The sequence below is a fragment of the Somniosus microcephalus genome, chromosome 6 (genome assembly GCF_052327205.1).
Source record: "Somniosus microcephalus isolate GS21.2 chromosome 6, FLI_Smic_1.0, whole genome shotgun sequence".
NCBI lineage: Eukaryota > Metazoa > Chordata > Chondrichthyes > Squaliformes > Somniosidae > Somniosus > Somniosus microcephalus.
Genome location: NC_140992.1, coordinates 20,078,910 through 20,099,068, shown reverse-complemented (window position 1 = coordinate 20,099,068; position 20,159 = coordinate 20,078,910). Strand labels below are relative to the sequence as shown.

At 43.6% G+C, this 20,159-nt stretch overlaps 1 protein-coding gene across 3 annotated transcripts in view; it reads left to right on the top strand.

Annotated features, from left to right (window-relative positions):
* tsc22d2 (TSC22 domain family 2) overlaps positions 1 to 19,195 on the top strand; it is a 92,963-nt gene extending 73,768 nt beyond the window's left edge. For 2 of the 3 annotated variants that reach the window (XM_085989819.1, XM_085989818.1), the window contains 2 exons: positions 12,688 to 12,739; positions 17,452 to 19,195. In XM_085989819.1, the coding sequence (XP_085845945.1) occupies positions 12,688 to 12,739; positions 17,452 to 17,727 (328 nt within the window). In that variant the 3' untranslated portion in view covers positions 17,728 to 19,195. The remainder of the gene's footprint in view (positions 1 to 12,687; positions 12,740 to 17,451) is intronic. The other variant, XM_085989820.1, reaches the window with a different exon arrangement.
* The last annotated feature ends 964 nt before the right edge of the window (positions 19,196 to 20,159 follow it).

The following is a 20,159-nucleotide window of genomic DNA, read 5'->3' as shown; positions in this document are numbered from 1 at the left end:
AAAGGGATCAAGGGATATGGGGAGAAAGCAGGGACAGGGTACTGTTTGGATGATCAGCCATGATCGCATTGAATGGCGGAGTAGGCTCGAGGGGCCGAATGGCCTACTCCTATCTTCTACTATGTTTCTATGGATTGCTGCAGTCCTGTCATGGTGTTCCCAAGATTCTCAATTGGTGGTTCACTTTCTGAAGTTGATTGTTGCTGTTGTGGATTAGTTGAAGGGCAAGGTGATATCAAATGGAAGTATTCAACTAGTTGTCAGCCTATACTGAGGTCTACTGACAATCTATAAGCCTATGTTTGTAGTGTTTGCATATGCAGTCATGCACTTAAAATAAATTAATGCTCCTGTCCCCTTTCTCTCTATCCTTGGGCCATGAACTATTCTGGACTCCTCAGCTTCTGCTAATGCTCGATACAACAAAATCTTACATTTATATACAGGAAACTTTTTTATCCGGGACCGGCGTGGTGCCGGTTTATCAAAAAGTCCGGATTACAGAGAGGCATAGTTAAAAGGTACGAGAGCTCCGTACACAGCAACAAATCCAGGCTTCCCTGTTGCTTAGCAACAGCTGCAGGAACCCCGGCCACAGACCAAGCGTCCCTGTTGCTTAGCAACAAGTGCAGAAACCCCCTGATTACACAGCCAAGAATCAAGAAACGGCCACTAATCAGAAAAACTTAACTGAACCTACTGCTGAATTTTGCCTGTTAACCGAGATTTCTGCTTGTTTGGGTGCCGGTAAATCGAGAGTTTCCTGTAGCGCCTTTAACATGCATAGTCAGACAGAAACCGACACCGAGCCAAAGAAGCAGACATTAGGACAGGTGACTTAAAGGAGGAGAAAGCCAAAGAGGTTTGGGGAGGGAATTCCAGAGCTTAGGGCCGAGACAACAGCTGAAGGCACGGCCGCCAATGGTGAGACAAAAGAAGTGGGAATGTACAAGAGGTCAGAGTTGGCGGAGCACAGAGTTCTCCGATGGTTGTTGGGCTGGAGGAGGTTACAGAGATGGGGAGGGGCGAGGCCATGGAGGGATTTGAACACGAGGATAAGTTTTAAAATTGAGTTGGTGGTGAACCATAACCAACCCCAAGGAGATCTATTGTAGCTGTTTGTGTGACTGAGCATTTCTGTCCTTACGGGAACGTGCATTGCCTCTGCATGGCAGCTCCCCTGATGCCATAGCTGCAGTCACGAGTTCACAGTTTGGGGATTGGTAAGATCGTACATCCCACCAGCTGTGGCATATCATGTTAAGAGTGCCGATGTGCTGCAAACCCCCAAATTTTACTTTATTATTAGCTGCTGTTAAACTAACCGGTTTAAGTTGACGACATGGTTCAACATATCCTTGCTAACTCATCAGTCAGATGTTCATCTACCTTGCCAGTTCTGGTTAATGTAAATGTTGCTAATTCCAGTCCATGGTTTGCAAGTGCATAGGAGAATGTGTTCCTGACTGACTTTGTTTTTAATTGTAGATCATTAATGCAAGGCCATGCTCTGTAAACAGTCTGCTCTTTTGTTTTCACTCCCTAAAGCAAACTGTATTCACTGTTGCCTCTTGTTCAGCTCAGGCATTTATGGTGCAAAAGAAATGCTAATCCTGGGCGTGGGTAAAACCCAAGTTAGAAAAAGTAAATTTAAGCAAGCGTACAACATGGAAAATGCAGGTGTTCAGTAAAATTGAGGTGTTTCAGGTAAAGCGGAGTCTGATATGCTGGAGTTGTATGAAGGGACAAGTAGTTCTAAAATGGACAGCTTTCTGTGTTGAAGAAAAAGGTAACAATTTGAGAATGCTGTTTCTTAGGCTCCAGTTAACACACTAGTGTGGATGTGTGCGTGCTACTCCTCCTCATAGCCTACTCACTGCAGTCTGTTTTCACTATCTTGCCATTAGAACATAAGAAATATGAGCAGGAGTAGGCCATGCGACCCACCCCCTCCCCCCCGAGCCTGCTCCGCCAGTCAATAAGATCATGGCTGATCATCTACCTCAACTCTACTTTCTCGCCTGATTCCCTTCGTGTCCAAAAATCTATTGATCTCTGCCTTGAATATACTCATCGACTGGGCCTCCACAGCCCTCTGTGGTAGAGAATTCCAAAGATTCACCACCCTCCTGAGTGAAGAACTTTCTCCTCATCTCAGTCCTAAATGGCCGACCCCTTATCCTGAGATCATGACCCCTAGTTCTAGACTCTCCAGCTAGGGGAAAACAGCCTCTCGGCATCTACCCTGACAAGCCCTGTAAGAATTTTATACGTTTCAATGAGATCACCCCTCATCCTAAACGCCAGAGAATATAGGCCCATTCTACTCAATCTCTCCTCACAGGACAGCTCTCATTCATCCCAGGAATCAATCTAGTAGAGCTATTAAGTGGAACAGTTTAAATACAGCCATTGAATTTTGTTTTGTGGCCTGTCTTGTAAAATACTACTTCATGCTGCCGCTAGGTGATGCTAGTTAATACTAAATATTTGGGTAACGGCAACTGGGTAACACATTTGGTCCTGGAAATCCCGAGTGAGCTTTCTATCGCTGCAGTAAAAGATGAGCTGTCAAAATTTACGGTGCTTTAAAGCACTCAACTGTCATGGGCGGTCCAGTGCGGATATGCTGGGCTTGAAGACTTAATGGCAGATAGAGAGTGCGTTCTCGCCAGTGCGCATGCAGTCGAAGAATTTTGAAGCCCAATAAAATCAGGACAGGCAATGAAAGGTAAACACATGATTGGGAACAGGGCACTTTACAAAAAAATCCAGGAGGGTGGATGTAGTGGTGGGAGGAGCGTATAGGAACAGGAGTAGGCTATTTAGCCCCTCAATCCTGTTCCGCCATTCAAGGAGATCATGGCTGATCTGTGACCTAACTCCATATACCCACCTTTGCCCCATAATCCCTTAATACCTTTGGTTAACAAAAATATATCCGTCTCGGGTTTAAAATTAACAATTGACCTAGCATTAACTGCCGTTTGAAGAAGAGAATTCCAAACTTCGACCACTCTGTGTAGAAGGGTTTCCTAACTTCACTCCTGAAAGGTCTGGCTCTAATTTTTAGGCTATGTCCCCTAGTCCTAGAATCCCCAACTAGTGGAAATAGTTTCTCTCTCTACCTTATGAGCTCCCCTTAATAACTTAAACCTTGATCAAATCACCCCTTAACCACCTAAATGCCAGGAAATACAACCCTAGTTTGTGTAATATTTTTAATTGACCAGGAAATCGGATGGGAGCTGTAAGGAAGCACCTTTTCACGTGCCGCTGAGGTATAGCAATAAAAACAGTGGAGATGTGAAGTGACGAAAGCTTCATTGGGCACCGATGAGAGATTTCTGGGTTGGTGCAGTAGCGTTGTCACATAACAACAGCAGTTGACCTCCACTGGACTTAATAGGTCACATAATGTTACCCTCCCAGTGCCACCTACAGGCTTCAGTAATATTAGAATATTGTGGCCAATCACCATTTTTTAATGGTATGCAAGACATTTTGCATTTTACAGTTTGCACACAATGCTGAAACATTGAAGTTATAATGCTACTCAAGTGTAGGAATAGCTTGATTTTCTATAATAAACAAACAAACAAATGAGCAATGTTAGTTCAATTTCAACACTTGTTTGTCCCTTTCTACATTCTCTACCCCAGAGGGCTGCGGAGGCTCAGTCGTTGAGTATATTCAAGACCGAGATCGCTAGATTTTTGAATATTAAGGGAATCAAGGGAAGTGGCGATGTGGTACAAGGTCAGCCATGATCTAGCGATCTGTCTGTGGCATGAATTTTGAGCTCTCCCAACCTTTGTTTGAATTTGGTGCCAAATCAAGCAAATTGTAAGCGTCCAGCAACAGTGATGTCATCAAGCTGGCTAAGCAGCCAATCACATTGAAGAATTCTCTCAGATCACAAACCAGGAAGTAAAATGCACAGATTTATAAATTTTAGAGAGAGCGAAATAAAGATTGTGACATACACACACACATGATTAAGGTAGAAGCTGAAATATTTTTACGGTGATTTATATTAAAAGCCATGTAATTCTTATCAATAAAAATATTTGACATTTCCACAAATATAAAATTATTTTTTCAGGGCCAGAACGGTTGTTCAGCAGTCAGCACGCTGTTAAAAACACCATAAAACTTTAAGCCTTGTTGAAAGAGTTGTAACTGGGTTTTTAAACAGCGATATTCCATTGTAAAAGGGGAAGTTTTTGTCCTTATGTGATTTCAACTGATTGCCGGCTCTGGGGAGTTCCACAGCCCAACCTGTGGCGGAGCAGTGAATGACTGACGGCAACTGCAGGATTTCCGCATTTATCTGCGCATACGCTAACTCCTGAAGTTGTGGTCAGTTTCAGAGGGGTAATGACAGCGAACACTGACAGTTTCGCCGTCATGGCCATCGCAAAATCCGGGCCAATTTAAATGCTAGTTGTAGTTAGAATATATCTTTTTAAAGCAGTTATAGTACATCAGTTTTGATCTATTTTCTATACTCATTATTTTGACTTTATAGCATCTGTTAACTTTTTTATTTTCCTGTCTCCACTGATGCACCCTCAATTTTTATACTTCGGACCCATGTTTAAAATTTAGTTCCTGATTGGTTGAAAACCGTTTCTAAAGGCCAGGCTTTTTATTCAACACGGCGTTTAAGTCACTGAAGGAACTAGGCCGATGTGTTTCAGCATTTTTCCGATCTCCCTTTGCAGTCGTGAAGCATTGCATGAGATAACTCCATGGGTTTGGGGGAGGGAATAAGAGCCGGAATGGAAATGAACATGCCAGAACAAGTTATCTATTGGCAGTGGCCCATGTGGGTTAGATAGAACTGCTGTACGTTAGACTATGACTGGTAAATTTAATCAGAAGCCACTTTTTCCACGTACTGATTTTATTTGGTCTTCTAACAGGTCATCTTTGAACCCTTTTCCCTGAGTAGTCTGTGGATACCTAGTTTTATTTTCTACTTAAACTTGCCACATAAGAGAGCCCCATATTTTTTCCACTAAAACTCCCAGGTTTGTTGATTTTAATCTACAAACTACAGAAAGCTACTTGCTGTACTGACAGTTAATGAAGATACTAAACTGCAAGGGTACTGCTGGGGAAACTCCACCTTGGTGTCAGCCTTGGCTCAGTGGGTAACACGCTCACCTCTGAGTCAGAAGGTCATGTGTTCAAGCCCCCTCCAGGCACACGAGCACATAATCTAGGCTGACACTCCTGTGCAGGACTGAGGCAGTGCTGCACTGTCGGAGGTGCCATCTTTCGGTTTGAGACATTGAACCAAGGTCTCATCTGGCTTCTCGGGTAGGTGTAAAAGATGCTGTGGCACTATTCAAAGACAGGAGTTCTCGCGGTGCCCCATCAACCTTTATCCCTCGTCCAATGCCACTTGCCGATTATCTGGTCATTCTTCTCATTGCTGTTTGTGGGAGCTTGCTGTGTGCAAAACTGGCTGCCAGTACACTTCAAAAAAAGACTTCATTGGCTGTGAGGCACTGGGGCATCCTGAGGATGTGCAAGGTGCTATATAAATGCAAGTTCTTGTTTTTTTTATAAATTTGGAGGTTTTTGACTGCTCAAATGCTGTACGGTTTAGTAATGCATCTATCAATGACCTGTACAAATTACCCATGGTCACTTTTGCCTGTGGCTGGTCCTTGGCAGTTATGAGCTAAACCTTTTGTCAACAACAGGATTTTACCTGTTGTTTTGCTAATTACACAAATTAATTGGTTGGGTAGAGGGGGGGGTGGGTGGGGGCTGCAATAATTGTGAACATCCAACTTGACAAAGGAGCACAGTGCATGCAGTGCCGCAAAGCTGCTATGAATATTTACCAAAAAGGGGGAGAAGGAGAACAAGAATGCTTTCCCCAAAGCTCATTATAGGAGACTTCAGCTATGTACAACCACCTGTGAAACAATTATATAACAAGTTATGACACTGGAGTCACCTGGAGGGCTTAGACATTAAACTTCAGAGGATATGAAACCATTGATTTTTTTTTTTAAAGAAGGTAATGGGAGATGTTAAAATAACCATAACTGCTTTTAACTATTTAAATAGCAACCAGTTTGACCTGCTTTCTGTGACGGTGATGGAAATTACTTCTCCGTGTAGAGAAGCATCACTTTTCGTATGTCTTTCTGGACGTAGTCAGCTAAGACGTGATCTGTGCGGTGGTTTTGTGTTTCCTTGTGATCAGGTGCCAATGTAAATATAGTGCCTGATTTTTGCCTCAACCTGCCCCTTGCTGGCTATGACTGTGCCATTTCTGACTGCTTGATACATCCTGTTGCTGAAGCCGGAAGCGTGTGGTATATATTAACCGACAGCATTTGCCGATCACTCGCAGTATTTGTGAGTTTGAGCCTCAGAAATGCCAATAAAAATGCCGTCTAGAAGCTGTAAATCACACAGAATAAAAAAACCGAGTGCGCGGTAAGTTTTTGTTGTTTGGGTGTCTGGTGTCGGGATGGCATTTGTTGTGACTTGTGCCTTAAAGCACTACAGATAAATGTTTTAAGATTCCAGTTTCTGGTCATTGGAGCGTTTCATTTAAAAGCTTGAGTAGCGAAATAGTTCAGTTTATCGAGATTTCAGTACTTGTCGTCCTTTTGATGGCATTTGAACTGGGACCAGAGCGGAAGGATGCAGGAGGAGAATTGGTGTAACAAGAGCGTTGTAATAGCTGGGTACATAAAAGCTTTACTATCTAAACTGCAGTCAAAGGGAAAATGGTTAAGAAGTTGTAATGTATTGTGCTAATTCTGTCCGATTTGGAGAGAAATGGAAAGTGAGCAAAAAAACTGAACCGAGGGGGTTCCCCCAGATGTTTGGCAGTGCTTTGCTGTATTGGTGTTCAGCATTGAGCACACTGGCTCCATTGTTTGCTGCCATTAAACGTGGGAGGAAAAGGGCTAATAAAATTTTATATTTGCTTCACTGTCAATCCTAGCTTCTGAGCTGCTTTCAATACTGCGAGCAGTGTTCCCTCTAAGCTGCGTGCGTGGCCGCGCAGTAATCTGCAAGGTCCCGCGCAGGCCGCTCACAAGCCGTTACATTGGAAATACCGCACATGCGCCGAAATTTAAAGGGACCGCGCATTGCCAGAAACAGGCCGCGCAGAACATAGTGCAGCCTACCGGGGACATTGACTACAAGCCAGTGCAGAAAAATCAGCTTGCTGTATATACTAGTGTACAAGATGAGAAAATTGAATTTCTTGGAGCAGAAAGTTACGCGGCAGTTTTTTTTATACACTGGCCAAAGCCTTGCTCGACTTTCCTTTCTGGCCAGTTCGCCTCCTAATTTTGCTAAAGGTGGTGGGGCCCAGCAGCAGCATCATGCATGCGGTGTTTAAATGACAACTTTCCCTTCCAACTCCAGCCTCTGCCCCCACTGCTGATTCAAACCAGAGACAGCTGAACAAGACGAATGCAGGGAAAGCAGCTTTAAAATGAGCCTAGATTTTTGTGCTCAAGTCTCTGGAGTGGGACTACAAGATTATGATGGGTTTGGATAGGCTAGACGGGGTAAGGTTGTTCCCACTAGTTGATGGTAGAAGGACTAGGGGACACCGATTTAAGGTTTTAGGCAAGAGATACGGGGGGATATGAGGAAAAACTTTTACGTAGCGAGTGGTGATGACCTGGAATTCGCTGCAGACGGAAGTGGTGGAAGCGGAGACACTTTGTTTTCAAGGGGAGACTGGATAGGCACTTGAGGGAAATAAACTTGCAGGGCTACGGGGATAGAGCGGGGGAATGGAACTGACTGGATTGCTCTACAGAGGGCCGGCACGGACTCGATGGGCCGAATGGCCTCCTTCTGTGCCGTTATGACTCTGTGAACCTGCAACCAACTGAGCCACAGCTGACCGATAATTTGTACTAGTGTTGTCACTAGGTGTCGGAAGCATAGATTAACAGGAGCTGTGCACATTCAAGTGCTTCGATTTTAAAGAATTATAACTGATTTTAGGAGAAGGGCAGCGGACAGGATTTCTAGGTGACAATGAAGGTGACGGCTTGCATTTCTATAGCGCCCATTAGATGCAGAGGTTTCTGAGCACTTTACAGAGTGATGGATAGCAAGTGGACACAAAACAGAGGCAAAAAGGAAGGAGGTTAGAAATGTCAAAAGTACAGTTGAAGGGAAAAACAAGTCTTAATGTTTTTGAAGGTGGGGGTGGTAACAAGAAATGAGAGTTCCAGGGCATGTGGGCAACGTGGCTGAATGACTGGCCACTGATCGGGGCATTGAGAATATTTATATAAATACTTGTGTATCTATATTGATAAAATACAGAAGTATTTGTGCAATTTTATAAAATGGTTTCTTTCTGGCAGTGCAAATTAAAGGTCATCACATGCTAAGCAGTCAAACATCGGAGGTGCTTTTGGATGCTTTTATACTTGCGCTGTCGCTGGATTCTGTTTGAGGAGAGGGCCTTTGTGCACCACAAACCAACATCTACATTTAGACTGGGGAGCTGGGCTTCACTTTTTATAGAAAGTGCTAAAGGTCAAATGCGTGGGACTGGCTCTCCACGTTTACACGATGCAAACTGGCCCCATTTCTCCCCACAGCAGAATCGCGGGCCGAGCTCTGCGATGCTGCCCGTTAGAAACCTCTGATTCTGTTCAGTGCAAGAGTGCGGCTGATGGAGGAAGAGACCTGTGGGAGACGATGCCTTTTGATTATTCTTTTACTGGTTAAACTTGCAGCTGATGGTTCATTCAGTGTGTTGAATTGGGTTTCTGGGGAACTCGAGTTTGCCTAGAGGAAATAGATGAGCTCAGGACATTGCAACTGCTGTTTGACAGATGCATTTTATTATTAGTGTCGAGAGTGACTGGAAAATCCTTCAGTTCCAATTTCACTTTCAGTGCAAAGAGATGAATTTTGCAGCTGTTGGTTAGGTGAATTAGCTGCAACTTATTTTTAAGATTAGAATTTATAGATTCTAAAAAATGCACATCTTTCAGTAATCCTAATGTGTAATATTTGAATCTAAAATAATGGTAATCATTACCAAGATTTTCAACGTTTCTGCTATAAGTTTGGTCATTTATGAAGTTGCTTTTTTTTTTTGCTTCCCTGTTGCTTTGTGCCATTCCTCACTCCTTGGTCACGATGGCAGGCCAGCGACCTGCTTCCAGGTCCCTGCCACTAGGTAACCTGGAGAGATGTTAAACTGTGGCCCTGTCTGCCTCCCCTGGTGGTTCAAGTGGGTGTTTTAAAGATCCCATGCCATTATCTGAGGAAGGGCAGTGAGCTCTCCCAGTGCCCGGTTTCAACATTTCCCCTCTCAACCAGTAAAATGCAGATTAACCGGTCGTCGAATCGTACAGCCCAGAAGGAGGCCGTTCAGCTCATTGTGCCTGTGCCGGCTCTTTGAAAGAGCGCTCCAATTCGTCCCGCTCCCTGGCTCTGTCCCCACAGCTTTTTTTTCCCCTTCAAGTGTTTATCCGATTCTCTTCTCTTTTGAATGTTACGATTGAATTTGCTTCCACCAACCTTTCAGGCAGTGCATTCCAAATCATGACCACTCACTGCATAATTTGTTTTCCTCATGTCGCCGCCTCTAGTTCTTCTGCCTCGAGTTCTTTTGTCTATCACCTGATCAATTATTTGGGCTGCACAGAATGGTTGCTGTATTTGCCTGCATAATGCTCACTACACTTAAAATAATTATATGAAGTGCTTTTGAGATGATTCAGTGTTATGAGGCTCTGTATAAAAAGCAAGGATTAGTATTAGGATATCCGGTACAGTGTGACTAACAATCTGAGTTTTTTAAAAAGCATTCCTACTAGGGATGGGCAATAAATGCTGGCCTTGTCAGCGATGTCCACATCCCATAAAAACAAATTAAAAAAAAAAAAAAACATGCATCGAGATGGACTGTGCATTTAAGAGTTTAAATTCTTAAAGTTTCAGCTGTTATTTAAAATATTGGGCCGTAATTTGCGGCCCGTACGAGGTGCACACGCGCCCACGGGGGCCACGCAAGTTCCGGGTTTAGGCATGCGCTGCGCATGTGCTAAAACCCAGAACTTGCAATTTGTCAAGAACTAGATCATCTGCATCCCCGGGAAAAGGGCCTCTGCGGGCAGAGAGTTGGGCAACTTCTGCCCAGCGAATGCCTGTGAAATTCTTGCGCTTTTACCAGCGTAAGAGTTTTTAAAAAAAACAAAAATAAAATGTTATCAATAATTTATGCATTTTAAAAACCTGAGATAAAGTAAGTTTATTTTTAGCCCCTTTAAAACATGTAAATTTATTTTTCAAAAAATGATGTTTTGAATATTTAATTAAATGCCATTTGAATTCATTTTAAATGTGATTTTTTTTTAAATGTATTTGATGTCTGGGGGTATTTCCATTCCTACTTATGGGGATTTCTGTATACACGGAATCCCCATAAGCATGAATGGGGATCCCCTTCTGTCATTCGTTGGTCCGTCCCACGTGATCCCAGGGGCACTCGCGAACTGCCTGCACCCCTGGGATCCGTGGGCCCCTTCCTGCGGGTACCCGGAGAGGCCGTGGATCCCGAGGCCCCAGGTACACGGGCATTTTATTTGCGGATCGGAGGCATTTCCCCGCGGGGAGCCTCTGACCGCAAGCTCGGGGCCAGTATTTTAATCAGAATACGGCAATATTAATAGGACGCCTGCTGAGCATTTAACAGGTTTCTAATGCCTTCCAGAGTTCCCCTCTCTACAGTATGTGGTGCATCATGATCTAGCTATGCAAGGAAACCAGCATGAGCTGGTGCCACAATGAACAACTTCTTGAGTAGATTTAAATGATGTAAAGAATGGCCCAATCTGATGTAGGGACCCTGCCAGTCTAAATCTAATTGTGCTGCTTGTCCAGAATGGATGTCTGGGGCACTCGAGTATAAATTCCAAGAATAACATGCATAGGCTCTGCTGAAATGTGTGGATTGGTCTTTGAGGCACTGTCACTATGTATTGTACTTCTTTATGTCTTCTCCAGTAGGGAGGGGGCGGGGGAAGAAACTGGCACTGCAGTGATGCCATTAACCATGTGGCTCCTATTAGTGTTCAGATTGGGTTTAGTGGGATGCTAGTAAGCTTTTAAAACAATGAAAAGGAACAGTTTTCCCAGCAGTCAGCTTACTGAATATGGCACATTTGAAACATAGAAGATAGGAGCAGGAGTAGGCCATTCGGCCCCTCGAACCTGCTCCGCCATTCAATGAGATCATGGCTGATCATCCAAATTCAGTACCCGGTCCCTGCCTTCTCCCCATATCCCTTGATCCCTTTAACCTTAAGAAATATATCCAACCCCTTCTTGAATATATTTAATGAATTGGCCTCTACTGCCTTGTGTGGTAGAGAATTCCACAGGTTCACCACTCTCTGGGTGAAGAAATTCCTCCTCATCTCTGTCCTAAATGGCTTACCCCTTACCCTTAGACTGACCCCTGGTTCTGGACTCCCCGGCCATCGGGAACATCCTTCCTGCATCCAGTCTGTCTAGTCCTGTTAGAACTTTATAAGTTTCAATGAGATCCCCTCTCATTGGGCTTATACTCGCTGGAGTTTAGAAGAATCAACCCAATCTCTCCTCATAACGTCAGTCCTGCCATCCCAGGTATCAGCCTGGTGAATCTTCGCTGCACTCCCTCCATGGCAAGAACATCCTTCCTCAGATAAGACGACCAAAACTGCACACACTACTCAAGGTGTGGTCTCACCAAGGCCCTGTACAACTGCAGCAAGACATCCTTGTTCCTGTACTCAAACCCTCTCGCTTGGGGTGTTGCTAGTTACGAGAGAGCTGTGTGCCAGGAGCTGGTGGCACTAACATCTGACCAAAAGCAATTATTTTTCTCTCCAGTTTAAATTTGTTGAATACGTTGTCCAGTTTTTTTTTTCTTTAATGCAAAGGAAGTATTTTGCGGTAATTCAGTCGTGACTTACAGCTTCAGCTTTGCTGTAGGTGTAAAATGGGCTGCTCCCATTAAATTACTGGCAACTGTCTTCTGTGCATTTCTCAATAACCCAAGTGTGGAATGACATGTCTAACATATTGCTGAGGATTTTGGATTCTGATGAATTCAAAACAAATCAACCAAAGTTTGTGTTGCCAGGTACAGTGGGTTTAGTGTTTCCTAAACCCTCCACCACAAGAACATGTCTGTTGTGCCTTTTTAAATTCAGGTTCTGCAGGTTCTGGACGGTATTGCACATCACTGTCAGAAGTCAACATTGTGCTGAAATTTGTATCTGGAAATGTAAAAAAGAAAGTCTCTTCCTAGGAATCTGATTATGTAACTAGATTACATTGATATGGAGCTGGTTTATGGAGGAGTTTGAATAAAGCTGCAGATGTCATTTTGGGGAAGCTGACACTAAAACTCACTTTCAATCCTATTTGAAGGTGTGAGCCAACTTTTTGTGCTTCATTTACTCCATGTGCTAGTTTACTTCACTTTTAAATGAATAGTCAATCTTGTACTTTACATTCTGCTATGTGCTGCCTTTGAGGTCTGAGGAGACGTAGGTGGTGTGTTTTACCAGCCTCTAGTTTAGGCACATTGTACCCAGTAAAGATTTTCATTGGGAAGCTTCTGAAAATGCTGTGCTGTGTATTTCATGGTGCGCCTTATTTATGTTACAGTGCTTCGGGAGCCAGTGTGGTCGCAATCGACAACAAGATAGAACAAGCAATGGTAAGTGAAATGATCCCTTCATATTCAATTTGTTTCCTCTTCAAACTACAAATGCAAAGTTTCCACTGTTACCTATTTGCAATACAAATATGCAAATTTAAGTTTCGGTTTAAACTTGCATGCCCAATCTGTTATACATCTGTGCAAAGATTAACTTATCAAAAGGTGGCACAAGTCGAGCTGGTTCCTCGATCAGTAATTAGTGTCTCCTATTACAGGAAACTCTTTATTATCCGGCACCAATGGGACCGGCGTGGTGCCGGTTTATCAATAAGTCCGGATTACAGAGAGGTATAGTTAAAAAGTACGAGAGCTCCGTACACAGCAACAAATCCAGGCTTCCCTGTTGCTTAGCAACATGTGCAGGAACTCCGGCCACAGACCAAGCATCCCTGTTGCTTAGCAACAAGTGCACGAACCCCAGTTACACAGCCACAGATCCAGGAACGGCCACTAATATGAAGTAAAACTTGCCTGAACCTACTCCTGAATTTTGCCGGTTAACAGAGAGTTTCCTGTAACTGGATAATTTAGTCAGACTTTTGTTAGCATGTGCTCTAGGTTCTGTAAAGTCCAAAATCTATACTTTTTAGTAAATAAATGCAAGGCTGTTTCAATGCTAGTTATGATGTGTAAGATTTGATGAGTATTTTACAACTTTTAGCTGAACTGCTGTAACCATGATAGCAGTATTACTGGCTGTTAGCCGTGGGGGAGCCAGCACCCAAATTTAAGAGTGTCTCTAAATTGGACGGCCGTTGTCTCTCTCCCTGCTGAAAATTGGGTTCACGGGTGCTTGGTGATGGCCTTGTGTAATACAACAGTGTGTTCGTCATGGATATGATGCACGTGCATCTCCAGACCCGATCTTGGTAAGAAACCAATGGGAATTTTTTTTTTCTTCCAATTCACCACATGAACATTTTTTGGGGGGATTTATTGGTGGAAATTGGTAAACAATTTAATCTCAAAAATGCATGTTACCCAGACCCCCCCCCCCCCCCCCACCTCCCCAATCGTAAGCTCTCTGCTCCATAGTAAAAGCTGTCACTTTTATTTTTAAAAATTAATTCCTTTCCAAATCTCGGGCCTCTCCTGAAATAGACCCGTGCTCCAGTTTGGTTCTCCCCTCTGGTACATCATCCAAGTCCCTTTTCCCCCCCCCCCCCCCCCCCTCTTCTCTTCCCAACTGTAGCCACGGTCATTTGTTACACCCTTATTGCCAACCCAGCTAAGATCAATAGCCAACTTAATGTACACCAGGGTTAGAAAAGGGAGTCATCCTCGTCTTAGTAATATCATAAATTTACAAACTTGGCCGTTAAGGGAACAGATCTAAATCAATACAACAACAACTTGTATTTATTTAGCACCTTTTTAATGTAGTTAAGCATCCCAAGGTGCTTCACAGGAGCATTGTCAAACAAAATTTGACACCGAGCCACATGATATATTGGGGCTGATCACCAAAAGCTTGGTCAAAGAGGTAGGTTTTAAGGAGCGTCTTAAAGGAGGGTAGAGAGACGGAAAGGTTTAGGGAGGGAATTCCAGAGCTTAGGACCTTGGCAGCTGAAGGTATGGCCGCCAGTGATGGTGATTAAAATCAGGGATGCGCAAGAGGCCAGAATTAGAGGAGCGCAGATATCTGAGGGTTGTGGGACTAGAGATTACAGAGATAGGGAGGGGCGAAGCCATGGAGGGATTTGAAAACCAGGATGAGGATTTAAAATTTGAGGCGTTACTTAACCGTGAGCCAGTACAGGTCAGTGAGCACAGGGGTGATGGGCAAATGGGACTTGGTGCGAGTTAGGACACGGGCATGCAAGAAATCATTACTTGTGCAGTAAAGTACATATCCCAATGGTATTGCTTTCTGCTGGCCAGGTGGATGAATTACAAGCTCTCGTGATGTACGATCCTTGACTTTAGAGTTTAATTGGGTAGTTGCTATCCAAGGGAGCTTTATTGTGTTCTAGGGTTTCACTATTTCCTATCCCTGAAATCTACGAAGCCGCTCCATTATGTGCCGGCCCAGTGCTCGATTGAGTACAGGCACAGCCCTCTGAGTTCACCAATCATGGGCTGTCTTCAGAATGTGATAACAGGACACTTAGAAAATATCAACGGGATTAGACAAAGTCAACATGGATTTATGAGAGGGAAATCATGTTTGACAAACCTACTGGAGTATTTTGAGGATGTAACTAGTAGAATAGCTAAGGGAGAACCAGTGGATGTGGTGTATTTGGATTTTCAGAAGGCCTTTGATAAAGTCCCACAAGAGGTTAGTGTGAAAAATTAAAGCACATGGGATTGGGGGTAATATACTGGCATGGATTGAAAATTGGTTAACAGACAGGAAACAGAGTAGGAATAAATGTGTATTTTTCGGGGTGGCAGGCAGTGACTAGTGGGGTACCGCAGGGATCAGTGCTTGGGCCCCAGCTATTCACAATATAGATCAGTGATTTGGATGAGGGAACCAAATGTAATATTTCCAAGTTTGCTGACGACACGAAACTAGGTGGGATTGTGAGTTGAGGAGGATGCAAAGAGGCTTCAAAGCGATTTTAGACAAGTTGAATGAGTGGGCAAATACATGGCACTTGCAGTATAACGTGGATAAATGTGAAGTTATCCACTTCGGTAGGAAAAACAGAAAGGTAGAGTATTATTTAAATGGTGCTAGATTGGGAAATGCTGATGTACAGAGGGACCTGGGTGTCCTTGTACACCAGTCACTGAAAGCAAACATGCAGGTGCAGCAAGCAATTAGGAAGGCAAATGGTATGTTGGCCTTCATTGCAAGAGGATTTGAGTACAGGAGCAAGGATGTCTTACTACAGTTGTACAGGGCCTTGGTGAGACCACACCTGGCATACTGTGTGCAGTTTTGGTCTCCTTACCCAAGAAAGGATATACTTGCCATAGAGGGAGAGCAGCGAAGGTTCACCAGACTGATTCCTGGGATGGCAGGACTGTCTTATGAGGAAAGATTGGGTTGACTAGGCCTGTATTCACTAGAGTTTAGAAGAATGAGAGGGGATCTCATTGAAACATATAAAATTCGGACAGGGCTAGACAGACTGGATGCAGGGAGGATGTTTACCCTGGCTGGCGGGGGTGGGGGGGTCTGGAACGAGGGGTCACAGTCTCAGGATACGGGGTAGGACATTTAGGGCTGAGAGGAGGAGAAATTTCTTCACTCAGGGTGGTGAACCTGTGGAATTCTCTACCACAGAAGGCTGTGGAGGCCAAGTCACTGAATATATTTAAGAAGGAGATAGATTGATTTCTGGACGCAAAAAGCATCAAGGGGTATGGGGAGAGAGTGGGAATATGGTATTGAGATGGAGGATCAGCCATGATATTGAATGGTGGAGCAGGCTCGAAGGGCCGAATGGCCTACTCCTCCTATTTTTCTGTTTCTATGAAGTATCAAATTTGAGGATACCTACAAATCTGATTGCAGACTAACCCTTAGTTACCGTAGTGTTGAATTATCTCTCAAATTATTTTCTGACTGAAGCAAGATTGGATAGGACAATGTGGGAGAAAACTCTGCAATCTGAGCATTGTAGTAAATGCTTCCAGGTTCAGATATTGCAGTCCCTTCAGTTTCTGGACTGCAGGCTATGATGCTAAGCCCAAGGTATGTGACAGATCTTCAAGAACAGTCCACTTTTTTTCTTTTAAACATGCATACGGATAGATGGAATGCTGTGCCACGTGGAGCGGTTGAAGCAGAGGCCATCGTGTCTTTTAAGGGAAAAGGGGACAAATACTTGGAAGCCGAGGAAGACACGGGGCCATGGGGAGAGAGCAGGGAAGTGGGACTAGTTTTGGATTGCTCGACCAGAGCAGCAAGGCACGATGGGCTGAATGGCCTCCTGTGCTGTCAACATCTATTGCACATTGTTCGCCATAGTGTTTTCTAGGTACTCGTGCTTTACACTGCACTGCCAGTTTTGGGAGCTGAAGTTGTTCAATCCCCCTCCCCAATTACCCACCCGCGTTTGCGTTTCCAACTACCGCTATTCTCAATCAGATACTGTCTTAAGTGCACCTGGTAAAACGGTTTCCAAGTGCAGCCATTGGCGTTCGAATCATGCATTTGGCTGCAGTTTTCTAATCATACGTGCCTTGGAATGTGCAATCTATTACTATATGCAAATAGTGGCATTAAGCTGCACATTGGAAAGAAGATCTTTTGTAGCAGAAAACTGTCTACCCCGTAAGTCACTCACCTTGCTGATGTGGAGACCCTTGAATAGAGCAGCCCTCCCTGCTCGGCTGATCTGATGTCAGTCAACAGTCGCCTGCATTCCGGCTCTATTGGGAGCAAAGGCTCACAAGACCACAAACTGCAAAACCTACCCCCCCCCCCCCCCCCCCCCGCCTTGTGGACTGGCGACCATTTTGAAATCATGACCCCTATTTTCTATAATGGAGCTGCTCCTGTAATTGGGTAGCAGAGGGGCTGAGCAACCATTGATGTCTGTGTTGGCAAGAAAATTGGCTCTTTTTCTATTTAAAAAAAATATATATATATATATATTTTATTTTGTTAGAAACCAGGTATTCCAGGCTTGACAACACTTTCTCTTGTTAACAGACTAAGTGGAGCAGTTCTGTTATGTTGAAGGATTGCCAACCAGTGTGAAATCTATTTGGCCGTACAAGTCATTGATTATATATTTTTTTTAACGCAGGATTTAGTGAAAAGTCATCTGATGTACGCAGTGAGAGAAGAAGTGGAAGTCTTGAAGGAGCAGATCAAAGAGCTGATTGAAAAGAACTGTATACTGGAGCGAGAGAATTCACTATTAAAGTCACTAGCGAACAATGACCAGCTGTCTCAGCTGCAGACCCAGGTGACCAATCCCAGTAGCACTTCACAACCACCGCAGCCGACAGCAGCAGCACAACCTCAACAGAGCGCACAACAGACGCAGCCTCCGCCGCAGCCCAACGTCCCTTCTGCATGAAAATTGCTCGCCTGCATAGGAAAAGAAACCTTTGAAAAAAATAGAAAAAAAAATCTGTCTCTGCGTGCCACTGGTGTTCTTACCACTCTACATTGAACAGCAAATAGCCATGCTTAAATGTGTTTTTTGCTCTTTGGCCTTCTCAGTATTAGACAGTCATCCGCAAGAGCTTTCTACGTGCGATGTCTCGGTCGACATCCACAAGTGTGTGACTGTGCACGACGAGAGGTGGTTGAAGGATTTGTATCTCGTAAGAGGAAAGCTGATTTTCATCAGGTTTATGGACAAGTGGGTACCTACATCTTTCTGGCTTACCAAGGTTTTTTTTATATATATATATATTATGTAATATATTATATATATAAAAAGAAATAGGAATCTGTGGGTTATTGCGCCTTCCTGTCTAACATTAAGATCTAGTTAGCAGCTCTGTCTGAAAAGAGCCACCATTCTAGTAACTTTTTGCATACATGAATTTTCATTCACTGTTTGTTTTTATTTATTACAGGGCTGCTATTTTCATATGTAAATGAACAATGTCACAGAATCTTTTTTTTTGTAAGTTTGAAATTAAAGATTATAAAGATTACTGGTAAAAGCAAGCGATAGTTGGGATTGCATATATTAGTTTAAAAAAAATATATAGGCAATAAAATTCAAAAAAAAAAAAAAATCCTGGCTTCAGAGTTCTAACACTAATGGCAGTTTTACCATGGGGATTTTCTTCTGCGATAGTCGAATCCCGGTTTGAATGTAAATTTTGTATAGAGTGTAAGTATTATAAGGAAGACCATAGCAGACATGTACAAGTAGGCACCGGACATTGTGACCTAACACCTTGAAAGGATATTTGGGCTTTTTTTTTTGATGAAGAAAAATAAACTGTGCTCATTTTTGTTGTTGATTTTCTTTATCTTGGAGGAAAAAAAAATTGCCATGATTTTCTCTACATTTTTTTTTTAAAAGAAAAAAAAAATATTTTTTTCCTCAGAAGTGTGTTTGAGGTTTGGGGGGGTTGGGGGTGGGGAATAATAAAAAGCTGTGAAATTGTTCAACCTACTTTGTAACCAAAGAAGCTAAGCTGTGTATCTGAATTCAGTTATTTTGTACGGCTATTCTGTACGTATTATTTTAGGTTTTTTTCCAAGCTTTAACGAGCATCTTTTTTTTCCCCCTTTACTCTTCAGCATGTTCTGCATGACCCCTTTATCAAACCAGTTTCTTACCTCATGTTTTTACTGAGCACTCTTACTGTAACAAGTTTAGTCTGTGAACAATGTCCAATGAAAACTATATTAAAAAAAAAAACAGCTGTTGGATTCAAGCTAGTGTTAAGTGCTAGTCAGAGAAAAATGGAGTGAGCCATCTTTTGTTCATTTAAATGGTGTTTTGAATTTCATATGCATAAAGTTTTGTTACATTGCAGATTTTATTGTATTTAATAAATGCAACGTGCCGATTCAGATGTGCTATTCGTCCCGAGTGTTTGAATTAAAGTATGCAATACTGCAACAGTAGTTTAAAAAACACTCTCCCTCTTTGTGTCCAGACTTTGTAGCAAGGGGCTGAAATTGGTGGCTATAGGAATGGGCTGCTTGCTAGTGGAACAGCAGTGCCTGACTTACGGCCACAAGATCACAAGCGGATTCTTAGGAGTTGCATCTGATTCCCATAGGCTGGCTTTTCGGTTTGGAGGGTAAGAGGGGGAAGCAGGAAGGGCGCAAGAGTCTTGATGGTGCTCGGCTATGCCTCTGGTAGAATACCATGGGAAAAGGCAATCCACCTGAATAGTATCTCCTACCAGACTATCGCGGGCTGGAAATACTGTAGGATGCATGGTTTATGTTTAAATATTGGGAAGACCAAAGCCATTGTCTTTGGTCCCCGCCACAAACTCCGTTCCCTAGCCACCGACTCCATCCCTCTCCCGGAGGCTGAACGAACCAGACTGTTCACAACCTTGTTGTCATATTTGACCCCGAGATGAGCTTCCAACCACGCATCTGTGCCATCGCTAAGACTGTCTACTTCCACCTCCGTAACATCACCCGACTCCGCCCCGCCTCAGCTCATCCGCTGCTGAAACCCTCATCCATGCCTTTGTTACCTCTAGACTATTCCAATGCACTCCTGGCCAGCCTCTTGACGTTCTCCCCTCCATAAACTTGAGGTCATCCAAAACTCGGCTGCCTGTGTCCAAACTCGCACCAAGCCCCGTTCACCCATCACCCCTGTGCTCTCTGACCTACATTGGCTTCGATTTCAAAATTCTCATCCTTGTTTTCAAATCCCTCCTTATCTCTCTCATTTCCTCCAGCCCCACAACCCTTCGCGATATCTGCCCCACTCTAATTCTGGCCTCTTGAGCATGTCTGATTTTAATCTCTTAACCATCGGTGGTCGTGCCTTCAGCCATCTAGGCCCTAAGCTCT